Genomic DNA, 13,744 nt, shown 5'->3' with positions numbered 1-13,744 from the left:
GTTCTCAGAATACACGTTATTTCGCATATTTAATGTCTTAGACTTTTTAACCTATAAAAAAAAATTTAAAATGAAAAGATTATTTTCTATCACCTTTTGTGTCAATTCAATTATGAGTGACATTTCACATCTGGATTTACTGAGGTCCAGTTAATTACATCTCCCATTAGTAGTGTTTCTGGCCCACTTAATTCTCTAATCACAGCAATGGGAAGTATCATTACTCTTAAGTTGGACACGCTTGTCAAAGATAGATTGTTACCCCAAAAGTGAGTCTGTAAATCACAATTGAAAAAGATTAGAGATTTTCTCAGTTATTCATTCGCACGTTGTTATATAATTATTTGTATTTATTCAGAGTTTGACTGAGGATGACAAGATTTACAAAGGTGCAATTTAACTTTAATTGTAAGCTAAATTATCTAGCACTGCAGTTAATTAAGCACATTAGTCTGTTTCCATGCTTATTGCAATTATATCATAAAATATATTTATTGTACTATACAAACACACTTGTTTATAGTTATTAGTTGTTGACAGCAATAGTATAAATTAAAGAATGCAATAAAATCTATAAATTATAAATTGATTAAAGTCAGATTTCTTCATTTTTTACCTTACTATATTTGGCAATATTAAGCTATCACCTGAAGAAAGATCTAATCTATTCGGTAACACTAAGCTTCTTAAACTTCTCAATGAGGTTATAAATTATCCGAGCATCTCAATGAGGTTATAAATTGCGATGCAAATCAACTTAATGTAATCTTTATAGGAGGAAAAAAGAAATTAGTTCGTGCCTCAAGAAAGCTATAATTGCTACAAAATTAGAAGTTTAACAGGAAGAAAATTAGTTTACTTTAATACATCTATTAACGATTTGATTTATCTTTTAATCTTTCCAATTAGATGTGATATTAATCAGTATATATATTACCAATTTAAATGGTAATTGATAATTATGAAGAAATGATTAGAATAGTCGAAAAATACTCTTTCATAATTTAGATTGTTTAATGTCCCTAATAATACTAAAGATTATTTGATTAAATTTATTATTGTTAACATTTCTTAGTCATGCTTAGTTTTATTTGTCTGATAAATTCTGTTTAATGTCTATAGTTTAGGTCAGGGTTCACTAGGTTACGACTCAGCTAAGGTTCTATGAGATTAGCCTTTCTTCTATTAAGTTATATCGCAATTTAGAACTTATTAAGGAAAGTTATATTAGTCTAGAATCCTATATATTTTAGAAAGTTGCCCTCTAATGCTTCAGCAAAATCTTACATTCTATTCATTGAAGTATCTCTAAACAAGGAGTCATTAAACTATATTCTAATTAGGGTCAGAATTTATTAAATATGTATATATTTCTTCATTTTATTAATATCCAGTTCTGCGTACATTAATTTTATACGTTTAACATATGTTATTAAATATTTTAAATGCGTTTAAAATTTATTTTTAATTGTATTTAATATACATTTACAATATATGTTTATTAAATATGTATTATTTAGCAATACATTTCAGGTTTAGCTTAAATAAATAGTCTGTTCTGTAAACTATTGTACTTTAAGTTAAGTAAAAGAGAAAGGAAATATAGACAAAAGAAATTGCTTCAAGGAAAAGACATTATGACTTTTTTATATTGCATAGGTCTACGTATACGATAACTATAAATACAAGAAAAAATAGTCTGGCGGTAAGAAAATTTGATATCTCGAAGGACCATACCATAAAGGATAAGAAGAAAAATTCTTTACGGTTTGGAAATTGATATTTCTTACATGGCACAGAACGAATTTAGGAATTGCAAAGGCGGTAAAAAGTTTTTAATGAGTTTAATGCCGGATGAAAAAATTTAATATAATTAAATATTAACGAAATCGTAGCCTGGGGAGAGCCGTCCCTATTGGGCGCGGCATCGAGTTAGGTAGAACCTCTAATCGAAACCATCACAGCAGCCATCAAAAACCACTGTCAGAGCAGCGTCTAGGCAATGCATTTCTAATCGCTTCATGTCCTGTAATTATGCACTTCATAATTCTGCGAAATATGTTTTTAAATAGAATTAAAATGTTAACCGAATGACTTCTTGCAGGTAAGACGCGTCTAGAAAAGACAAAGCACCTTTAAATCGCCATTTCTCATACTTTCCCGACCTCTTCCCCCACTTTGTGCCTCTTAAAAATAACAACGCTGTGGTAAACGCAATTCCTTCTTACTTATTGCAACCAGTAATTTGTATCCCGAGATTTATTAAATTCCATTTAAAATAAATTTGAGAAATTATTAACAGAATATGAATTATAATCGGGTTTAATCCTAGTTTTAATATTGATCGAAATAAATTCATTCCGGATCGATTTATTTTCTTAGAAGATTTAGATTTAATTACTAATTCAAAAGCCTGTTGGAAGTAGTACGTACAATTTTGTAATAGATTTTATCATATGGAGATCTTAATGAATTTAATCATTGTAATTTTGCACAGAACTCATTCGTATAAATCCCGGCAAATGCAAAGGCAGTAGAGTTTTCATTACGGGTAATTTTTTAAAATATTTATATTGAAAAAGCGTGTCTGAAGTAATTGGCATCGATATTTTCTTCTAATCCAGTAAATACATTAAGAAAAGAAAGTAAAAATTAATATTAATTAAGCAAGTAGAATTAATTATTAAATATATGAATATTCAAAATTTATTTAAGGAGAACAAGAAAGTAATTGTAGTCGACGACAATATAAAAATTTCTTTATAATCCCGAGATTAAATTTAATCTTTTGGAATGATTTTCGAGATTTTTTTTAATTCATTGACTGATTTTAAAAATTTATAAAAATAAAAAGAAGTCTGGAAATGATTCTGAACAATTCTTGTGTGTTAAAATAAATAAACGGATAATGAAAATGCTGTCTTAAAACATGTTTGAGAATGAAATTAGCTACGTTTATTTATATTTAATCAAAAATATTTATCTTTATGTTTTTCCTATTTTGTATTTTTTAAAAATTGTTTGGATATTTTTTACATTTAAACTAAAGAAAATAATTCTCAGTAGTACAAAAAAAAAAACTGCAATATTCTCCCTTGACATCAAACCAATTACAACATTGGAAAATATGCGTCAAAATATTAGCGGTGTCTCGGAGTGAATTTATTTTTCGAGTTTAGGCAAACGGATCAACAGGAAATGCATACGATTTTAATAAATTAGGAGAAGGTCGGAGATGTTGGAGTCAGGTGATCAAAGAAGTTGCGCAAGTTTACATCGCGGCCCGAGGTATGTTTTAATAAAACGTTCTTTACAAAACAGAAGGGCGGTTTTGAAACGAACGTGACTGGCTAAGGTGTTCGTGACAACCGAATCGAAATCCAAACGCTATAAATCCATCGGTCGAGCATCCAACTCCACTTAACGATGCTCCTCTGTTATGTGCGGGTCAGCAAGCAGGACCTCGAACTAGCTAATTACATTCAAAAGGCGATGATGTGTGCACTAAGGGTCCACAGTCAATCGCCTACTGTACCATCCCGATTTCCAAATTCTTTTGTTGGTCGGTGCCCGCCCCGAGATAGCTCTTTATTTAATTAACTCCGAGTCACATTAGCTGTTGAGCTATTCGTATTTGATGGAACGAAAAATTTAAACATTTTTGTGATGTTAACAGATAGCCTTTCTTTCCTTTCTCCCTCTCTCTTTTTTTAGTAATTTAAAGAATGCAAGCAAATTATTTGCCGAGAGTCTGAAGTATGTTAATTTTTCTAATTAAGAGGCATTTTAATTGTTATCTGCTTCTTTTTAATTAAACAATCTCTAATGAAGGATTATTGGACTTTACTCTTTGTCTTCCCTAAATGGCTTCATATATAGTGGTTGCGACCTAAGTAAAAAGCTCTTACGTAAAAAATTATTTAAAAAGATATAAGAATGTAATCTGATTATCTCAGTTAACATTCGATTTTTTAAAATAAAAATTAAATCTGTTTTCATAAATATTAAATTTTAATAACCAGACAAGTGTGATGAAATGTATTACCTGTTTTTTTCTTGTTATCGATAAATAAATTTATCATTTATGCACCGGAATGAAAGTAAATAAACGAAAGAATAGATCGGACGATCTTTTTGCATCTGTGATAAATCGATTTGGAAAAATGATATATCGAAAATCAGACATTCGGTGATGTTGACTACTGTGTTAAGTGAAAAATATTCTACTCAAAATATTTTTTCTTATAGAAAAATATTCAATGTTGGTAAGTTTTCGGATACATATTATGCCATCTGTCGAAAAAAGCATGAACGAAAATATTCGAATTATTCAGCTGGTTGGTACCTTGTGATTGATCTATCGGTTTGTTAATTTTGTTAAAATTAATAACTTATTATTCCTTTAAAAAGTTTCTAATTTATAAATTAATTTTATGACCTAAAATTATATAATGTACTCGATAATCTTACTGAAGTATAAATAAAATATATTATTTATTTAATAATTAATATAAAATTATTTAGTTTTGAAGTTTTACTCTTATGCTTAGAAATATTATAAAATAATTATCTTTAACATTAAATATATGTATATAATTATTAAGATTAGCGTTGATTTCTATAAAGCGAATCAAATTACGAAAGAACGGATTATTAATTTTCATATTAAGCAAAGGAGAGTATCAAATTTTGCGAATGTGAGACTTACCAAGAGCAAAATATCAATACATGCTTATTTTCTGTCAAGCGAGAAGGAGCAGAAGTCACAATTTCACAAATTTGATCCGTAAAGTCTGCTATGACACATAAAACCGTAGCAGACATTGGCGGCATCCACGCGACATCATCGTTCAGGAGATAATTTAAAGCGAATCCTTCTGCCACTTCTCATACCACTACCGTGAAATTCCACACTCTAGAAAAACAAGCTGTCCTGTTATTTTAATCTGAGATTCTCCCACGCTCTAGTTATATACACCGATAATTTCACTATACGTCAACGGATAGAAACACAAATACTTTTTTTATATCCTGTCTAGTCTTTTCACCTGAACTCTATAAAACATTCGAGCCATTCGTTCTTTCACTAGGCCGTTAAGTCTTAAGAAAACAAGAAGTCTTGCTTACATTGAAAATACTTTTTGCTTCACTGATGCAATGACTATAAAAATGACAGGTCATTCCCAGATCAAGCTTCGCTAGCTACAGGACGGCTGTATTATTATGTACACAACACGGCCAAGATATCTGTTGGCGGATATTACCAACACTCGCTTATGGATGATATGAGGTTTTTCTAGTTAATCATTTCTGCTTCGTCTAAATTGCTGCATACTTTTTCTTTACTTTTAGCTTTTTATACCGATTTTTGAAATTATTTATATAAACCAGACTTGTTTTGAGTCGTTCTAAATATATTAAATTTATTCTCTCAATATTTTACTCTTAAATTAACTTTGTCATTTATTAACATAAATTTAAATTAAACCAATTTTGTTATTACCTCTTACAGCTTAATTTGGTTATTAAAAAACGCCTGTGAATTTTTTTTTCAATTTTGCAAAACCAGAGGAATATTTATAACTCTGCTAGCTAATATTAGGGTTGAAATTTAAAGGAAAAAAATATATATATACAGTGTGCTTTGTTACTCTTAACTACACCAAAACTTATGGTACCATTAATAAGAGCGATTTCTTGCCAAATCGTGTAGGATCTTGTTTCCGAGATACTCATCCAAAAGCAGGATTTTCATGTCGAAGGTTTCTCACATTAACCAGACAATGAGTTAATGGAGGTAACAATAACCTTGTGGCAAGTACAAAGAGAAAACGTTTCTAAACCATAGAATCGATGCCGCACCCATAGTCATTACGGAGTACGAGCTTACTGAATAGGAGGAAAGTCTGATTCTCTTTTATAAATGTATTCGGGTTTAAGAACACGGATGGTTATTGACTATTGATGATTTTTAATTATTCGATTTCTTTCATTTGATAGACTATTTGTTCTGACACATATATGTAATCTTATTTGCTTAGTTATGATGGATTTTAAGTTCATATTACTCAAGATTCGTATAGTTTAGAAATATTTCAACAAACTTGGTAACAGTTATCGAGTATAACCCAATATGCTTCGGATCACCCGAAACACTACATATGTCAAGTTCCTATAAAATATCGAAACCCGATACAATGTTCTGTACTTTGCTCTTCAATTTTCTCTCGATTCCCTCTCAGTGCAGTAGGCGAAGAAATGCATAAAGTTTGAGAGAAAACCGATATTCCATATAGAATACTTCACGTTGCTGTTTGGTATATTTGCTTTATTAATGTAAAAAAAAGATAAATCATTGTATTTTATTGAAAAAAACCATTATTTTCTTCATGTTATTATCGTTTAAAGTTAAAATTAATTAATACTTGCATGCATTTACTTAATTAATATTTTTCTTTTCAGAAGTAAGCAGAAGATCTATGATGTGGGGTTAGTGCTAGTGCATTTAACAATGGACTGGACACAAGTTAAAAGTAACGGATGGAAGTCAAGCGAATCCACCGGAAATCGGTGCGCTACCGGAAGAAGCATCAAACGGACGTCGTATGGGCCAGTATCAGTACTCTGGTCATTTAGCTTATCGTTTGTTGTTGTATTGTGTCGTGGATCGGTCGTCCACGAACCCAACTATCCCTCCTTTGTTACCTTCAATGAAACTATTAACTTCACTCACATGGTAGTGGATCCCCAAACGGGTAAAGTTTACGTAGGAGCCACAAACTGGCTCTATCAATTTAATTCGAACTTGGGGTTAGAAGCATCAGTGCAAACTGGACCTGTCGAGGACAATATTGGATGTTTCCCTACAGATTGCACAGATCTACAACTTTACTCTTTCACTAATATAAACAAAGTACTAGTCATTGATCAAGATTCTAGACTTTTGATAGTCTGCGGAAGTGTTCAGCAGGGTTCCTGCAGAAGACATCATCTGGATAATATTTCTAATTATGAAGATCTTGTGCCCGTTCCTGTAGCAGCCAATGACGAAAATGCTTCGACATTTGCCTTCATAGGACCGGCTCGTTACGACAATTATCCTTCGCGTGTTCTTTATGTGGCAACCACTAACAGTCGGCTAGGCCCTTATAGGGATATGGTTCCAGCAATTTGCAGCAGAAGCCTCGAACAGAACCAACTTTTCAGGGTTATCGAACATTCCTTTTCTTCTATAGCACGAATAGATATCAGTTCACAACTTAGAGATTATTATTTGGTGCAATACGTGTATGGCTTTCATTCCGGAGACTTCATCTACTTTGCTACACTTCAAAGAAAGTCTTATTTGAGAGCATTAGAAGAATGGGGTTATATTACTCGTTTATCACGAGTATGTGTATCTGATGCTGGTTACAACACTTACACAGAGGTGACCCTTCAGTGCCTAGGACCAGATGGAACAGATTATAATCTGCTTCAAGATGCTAGTTTGGTGCGCGCTGCACCTGATTTAGCTGCAGATTTGCATATAGAACCCGGGGCCGATGTTCTTGTTGGTGTTTTTGCCGTTAGCAAAGATCACACATATCTCACATCTCCCAATTCTGCGATCTGTGTTTATTCTCTGGCTGATATTGAACAGAGATTCACTGAAAATATTCACATGTGTTATAATGGCAGCATGGTAACTCGTGATATGGATTATATTGCAGGAATTATCGAAAATTGCCCAGAACCAGGGGTAAGTTTATTTTGAAATAATACTGAAAAAATAGTCATTCTAGATGATAAAACTTGCAAACGACTGAATATTCTTATGAAGAATAAAAATAATTAAACTTCTGAATTTATCTAATTTAAATAAACCTAGTATTATTTGAATCTTGCATGATTTTTAGTAATTATAGAAAGTTAATTTTTCTTTTGAATTTATAATTATTTTAATGTATAGTTTATGTAATTAATTAGATTTATTTTAAATTTTATTTAATCTATTATTAATTTATTAAAATAAATAATTTTAGTTTTTAATTTGTTCATAATTTATAATTTGAATTATTTTAAGTTATTTGTAAACTTACATTAAAATAGTTACATTTTCTATTTATTACTAATCACTTCCTCCTAGATTCTTTTTTCTCCTGCATTAACATCAGAAATTATGTAATATTTAATGAATGAAATTGGTTAAATTAACTGAGATTTCCCTTTGCAATTCACTGATACTAAAATGATCATTGCAATTAATTGTAAAGATTACTTTTAGTCTAATTAAATTTAGATACCCGATCTTCTTTATTATTTATTTTTTGTCATAGTTCAATATTTGAAATTATTAGTGTAATGGAACAAGTGGCCTCTTATTTGTATCGTATCACAATCTTTATAGACATCTCTTGACGTCTTCATTCTTTTTCTATTATATCGAAGTAATCCAGATGCATGTTGGTACTCAGCACTGTCAGTATCTCTAGATTGTGTAGTACAGTAAATAAGGCTATATCCTAATAAAGTTACATTTCCAACAGATAGAGTAAGAATTATGAGATCTGCTGCTTCATGGCTGTCATAATACATTGCGTAAGTCTATATTGTATAACGCAGCTTTATCTTGGAAAACCATCCTTAAAATATGGTTAATATGCTTAGAAAATGTTAAAGAACATAAAAGTTATTATGACAGTTATGTTTAATTTTTTTAATAATTCAGAATCAGGAAGTTTGATCGGTTTTCGTGATATTAAAGTAGTAATGTAAATTGTTTATTTTAAACCAATAAGTATTCAAATTATGATTCTCGCTACAACTAAAGCTATAACTAAAAATTATATGTTGGATATATGAACAGTGCAAATTTTCATTTTATTTGAACTAAATTAAAAAGTTATTTTAAAATTTTTTGCGAATAATTACGCTAAAACATTCATTTTCTATTCTCAAGCAAGAAAAATTCTTAATAATAATAAATTGTGAATATGTTTTTTCACATTACATATAATATTACGTATGTCATATCGTACGCATCGCTTTTTATTACTATTATAGTAATGAATGGCCAAGCTTCTATATAAAGAATTAATAGTTATATCAAGAATGGATTAATATATTTACAGAATATAGAAATGATTAATATATAAAAATCCCTTAACTTTTAATATAATTCATATTTGCAAAATTAATAAAAAATATGAAAATTTAAACTGGGCATAATAATAAATATTCACTTATTTAATGTTTAATGGACGTGGATTTCGAATTAAAAAAATGTTATTCAGTCGAGAATTTTGTGTTATCGTAAAAGTGAGATGCACGTAAGTTATGCTTTCTCTGTTGGTAATTAATAGGCTATATAAGGCATAAACAATAAAACTGAATTGCTTTAATGTTATAGTAATGCTCAATATGTGAAACGTTGATATGATATCTATCCCGGTTCATAAGCACATTTAGGATAATATTATTGCTAATTATTAATCGTTTCCGTTCGCAATAATATTTAAATATTACTATTACATCATTCTCGAAGGCGAAATGTGTTTTCTTTTAATGTTCTTGTAGGTTAATAACAAAATCGTATCCCTATATCGACGACAGTATAACGTTAATGGGAAAGGAATAGTGACACCAGCCAATTAATTTGAACTTATCGTATTTTCTTAACCTTTGCAATTAGTAAAAGATATGAGAAGAAACATGATATACTATCTATCAGAAATATTTCTAGCCTTATTAATTCTGAAACTGAGATGACACTTCTAAAAACGCAATCACGACATCGTTGACTGATCATCCATAAATTCGTAGGATCATCAGGATTCTGTTTCGAAAAATGATCTGAAGAAAAATCTACCCTATATTTTATTCGGATGGTAGTTCGTCTTTCTTGTTTTATTTTTTATTTGGTTGAAAAATTTCTAAGATATATAGTTTTAAATCAGAATTACAAAGATGTATAGGGATTTTTTTAAGGTTTAAAATCATTTTTTTAAAATTATTATCGATGTATTTTTGTTTCCTATACATTTTAACGCTAAAATATGATCTTAACAGACTACATTTATTAATTATCTTTATAACTTAACACGCAGACAAAAGTGAAAGATATATGCTTGAATTATCATAAGAACAGTCTACTTATTTTATTTCAAATTTTCAATTGTTAAATATTAAATGAATAATTTTATGTCTTATTTAATTTACAAAAAAAAAAAAAAATGTTGAAAGCATCGTAAGTAAGCCATAAAAATCTAATAAATATTTAAAGTTAATACAAACAAGTATAACTAAGTTAAAAGTGGTTTATACGACTATTTTTTATTTGTAGACCTGAAATTAAATTTAAAATTTCAGGTGGATAGATAAAAATAAATTTTTAACAAAGATAACAGAATCAACTCGATATTCTTTTTTTCGCAAAAAAAAAAAAAAAATGTTATTTACTACTTTTAGATTGATCCACACAATTTCCGAAGCACCCTCGGTAGCTGAAATTTAATAAGAGATATTTAAAACATTAAATTTAAGATGTTCTGCCTACAATTTGCATTATTTACGATATGTAAAATAATTCAAAAATTAAGAATTTAAACATATTTTTGTATTTTTACAACTTAAAGGCATTAGAAAATAAAGTCAGCATCACGATTACGTTAGAAATATAGAAAGAAAAATAGTGAATGTAACAAGAAAAAACAGCAAATGAATGAATGAAACTGGCAGTAAATATAAGTAATAGATATAATAATGAGAGTCAAAGAAACAAATTGGAAATGAGCAGAATAGAGTCAAAGAGATGTGCAAATTTGATAAAGAATAAAGCCAAAGGGAAAGTTGTGAACAAGAAAGGCCCACAAAGAGATGAAATCAAAGGCTTTGCAGAAAGAACTAGAAAAGAAAAGCAGAGGTTCTGAGAAATGGAGACAAATAGAGAACGCTTTCTTCGGCAGCCATGGAGAAGGATCGATAATGATGATTGAGAGGAAAAAATCAATAAAATCATTAAATTACAAATACGTAAAATCCCGATCAGAATAAATCATTAGAATTATTAAAACGAAACTATTCGGAAATATTCATTACAAAAGAAATTCCTGTGATAAAAACTGAAAATAATAATAAAATAGTTAATAAATTTGAAATATTTAATTGGATAAAAAAATAGACATTTTAGAAAAAAAAAGATTATTATTTTTTCATTATCATTAAATGCAAAGTATTAACAAATAGATTAAATTTTATGAAGATATTATGATTTACAATTATAAACTACTAAACGTCGTTTTTTATAATTACTTATTTGTCTTAAAGTTAATTCTGAATTTTTATTATTACAAGAATTTAAACACATTTTAATAAAAACAATTTCTTGTTTTTTTCGTGAAATTTTTAAGATAGAGATTATTCTAATTTATTTGGAAGATTGAATAAATGAACCAAATAATTTACATTTCGACACTAAATATGAAGTTAAAGTATATAATATTTTAAACCCTGTTTAGGTTTATAAATTAAAGATTCATAAAGTATTAAAATATGAAATTATACGATTTTTTACTTAATATTTTGACCTTATTTGAAAGAATTCTGATTAATTCGAGTCGATTTTTTTTTCACGAAATCTGTTTCGAAGAGGAGGGAAAATTTTTACAATTAATGAAAGCATCATTTTCAACGTTTGCATCGTTAGAGCAAAAGATAAATGATTTCAAAATTCGTATTAACTGGCCAAAAAGAATTAATGCTGGTTGTAAACCGAAACGCCGAATCACATCAACAGATAAAAATCATATAATGACCAAAAACATCGGTTAATGGAATTTCCAAGATGCATTTGATCAGAAGGCTGTTAGATAAAAGATTTAAGGGATATATAAATAACGAAAGGAGGAATCATATTAGTTTAAGCTGCTCTTTCTCTCTTTTTCTCTCTCGCTTTCTCTTCAGATTGTTACAAATGGAAAACAAAGTTCCTCCGTGAAATATTTAAATTACCAGTTTTGTTATCTTTATCGTAAATTTTTGGAAATTTATTATTCAAATGATTGATACATCTGTCATAAATAACGCATTTTTTAAAAAAATCAATAAAGTGCGCAAAAAAGTTTTCCGACTTTCTTCAAATAAGTCGTTTCTTGTAGATGAATGTAAATATCTGATCATTATTCAATAAAGTTTGACATGGAAGAGATGAATATTCATATAACAAATGAACGTGCATCCGAGAGAATTTCACTATCTTACTGCCTCTTAAATTATATTATTTTTCCTGAAGATGGGAATCATATGGATGAAAATGGCTTTTTTCCTTTTTTTCCCCTAATATAGATATTTTATTTATTTATTTAAATTTGGATTTATTTTCTATAATACGATTAAAATTTACCTTTATTTCTATCATAAAATAAGCAAATTCTAACCGAATTTAATTAATTTTTAAAAAAGACAAAACTGTTTACTTAAATAAAATTGGAATTCATTCAAAACATCAAGCAAATTTACTTAAAGTTTAAGTGAAAAATAAGAAATTTTTACATTAAAATTTCGTCACTTATACTTTAATTTCTCTGCTAGAAAAATAGAATATTATACAAATAAATAGGGGAAATGTTACGTAAATAGAAATGTGTCAATATTTATGACTTTATATTGGTGTAAAAAAAAGGAGCTAAAATAAAAAATTCTTTCTTATCATTATTACGTTTTGAGTTATTAAATTCAATAACTGCATCTCAATCTGGGGCAGACTTGAATTGGCTTTTGATGAGATTTCTTCCAATTCATTGCACTAATAAAAAAATTGTGAAGCAGATGAAGTGGAAGAGCTAGCGGGGTGTGGCGATATCCGACGCCACTAACGTTGACCTATATTTTCATGTAATGCTCACTGTCAGCCACAAGTACGGTTAATGACATTTCGTTCGATCCGGAATTTGATAGAAAACGCTAGTAGACCTAGCTTATATGTGGAAGGACTGTTTGCTTAGTGATTATTACAGTAAACCGAAACCCTTTTATATAGTTCAACTATTGAATCGAAAAATAAAACCGTATTAAATTTATATTTTGATTAATCTAACTTAATGTATCAACTTAAAATAATAATATTAAGCATATTGGTCAACTTTTTGCAATAGTGTGAGGATGAGAAGTGTTTTTATATTATTATTATTATTATTATTATTATATAGCAATACTTTACAAGGACATAATAAAAATTAAAATAAGAAAATTGATCTCTTCCTCTCGAAACGATAATTAAAATTTTGATAATATCTAATAACCCCCTTTTTTTAAATGATATTCAAGAGGGGAATTTATTAAAAAGGAAATTCTTAAGAGGGCTATTAAAGGATAAATCGTTCCGAAAATAAGTTTAAGAAGGGAAATCCTGTCTTAAATTTGTGCTCATTATCCTGAGGAGCTTTATTGTTTTAAGGAAAAAAACAATGTTACATCGTAAACATTCATTTTCTCTATGTAATAATATATATAAGAGATAAAGCATTCATTTTGAAAGGGTTATTTTGACAGTATTATTAAATAGCCACTTTTCTTGAACTTTTTTCGATTCTCTTAAAATATTGATTTCTTTTAGCAATTTAACATAAAGTAAGTGAAGTTCTATTTATATATCCGAGGTCGTTGAAAGATCATTTAAAAATAGTTAACAAATGAACTATTGGAATATCAGATCACATTTTAATACAATTTTCATCTTTTTGAAAAAACTATTTAAAGTGAGATA

The 13,744-nt window shown here is 28.8% G+C and overlaps 1 protein-coding gene across 1 annotated transcript in view; it reads left to right on the top strand.

Annotated features, from left to right (window-relative positions):
- LOC111626676 (plexin-B-like) overlaps positions 1-13,744 on the top strand; it is a 127,112-nt gene that overhangs the window by 76,177 nt on the left and 37,191 nt on the right. The window contains exon 3 of the mRNA XM_023370155.1: positions 6,463-7,741. Within this exon, the coding sequence (XP_023225923.1) occupies positions 6,512-7,741 (1,230 nt within the window). The 5' untranslated portion in view covers positions 6,463-6,511. The remainder of the gene's footprint in view (positions 1-6,462; positions 7,742-13,744) is intronic.

The sequence above is a fragment of the Centruroides sculpturatus genome, unplaced genomic scaffold (genome assembly GCF_000671375.1).
Source record: "Centruroides sculpturatus isolate CEXI.00-Female unplaced genomic scaffold, Cexi_2.0 scaffold580, whole genome shotgun sequence".
NCBI lineage: Eukaryota > Metazoa > Arthropoda > Arachnida > Scorpiones > Buthidae > Centruroides > Centruroides sculpturatus.
Note: the sequence above shows the minus strand (reverse complement) of the source record. Positions and strands in the feature narration are given on the sequence as shown.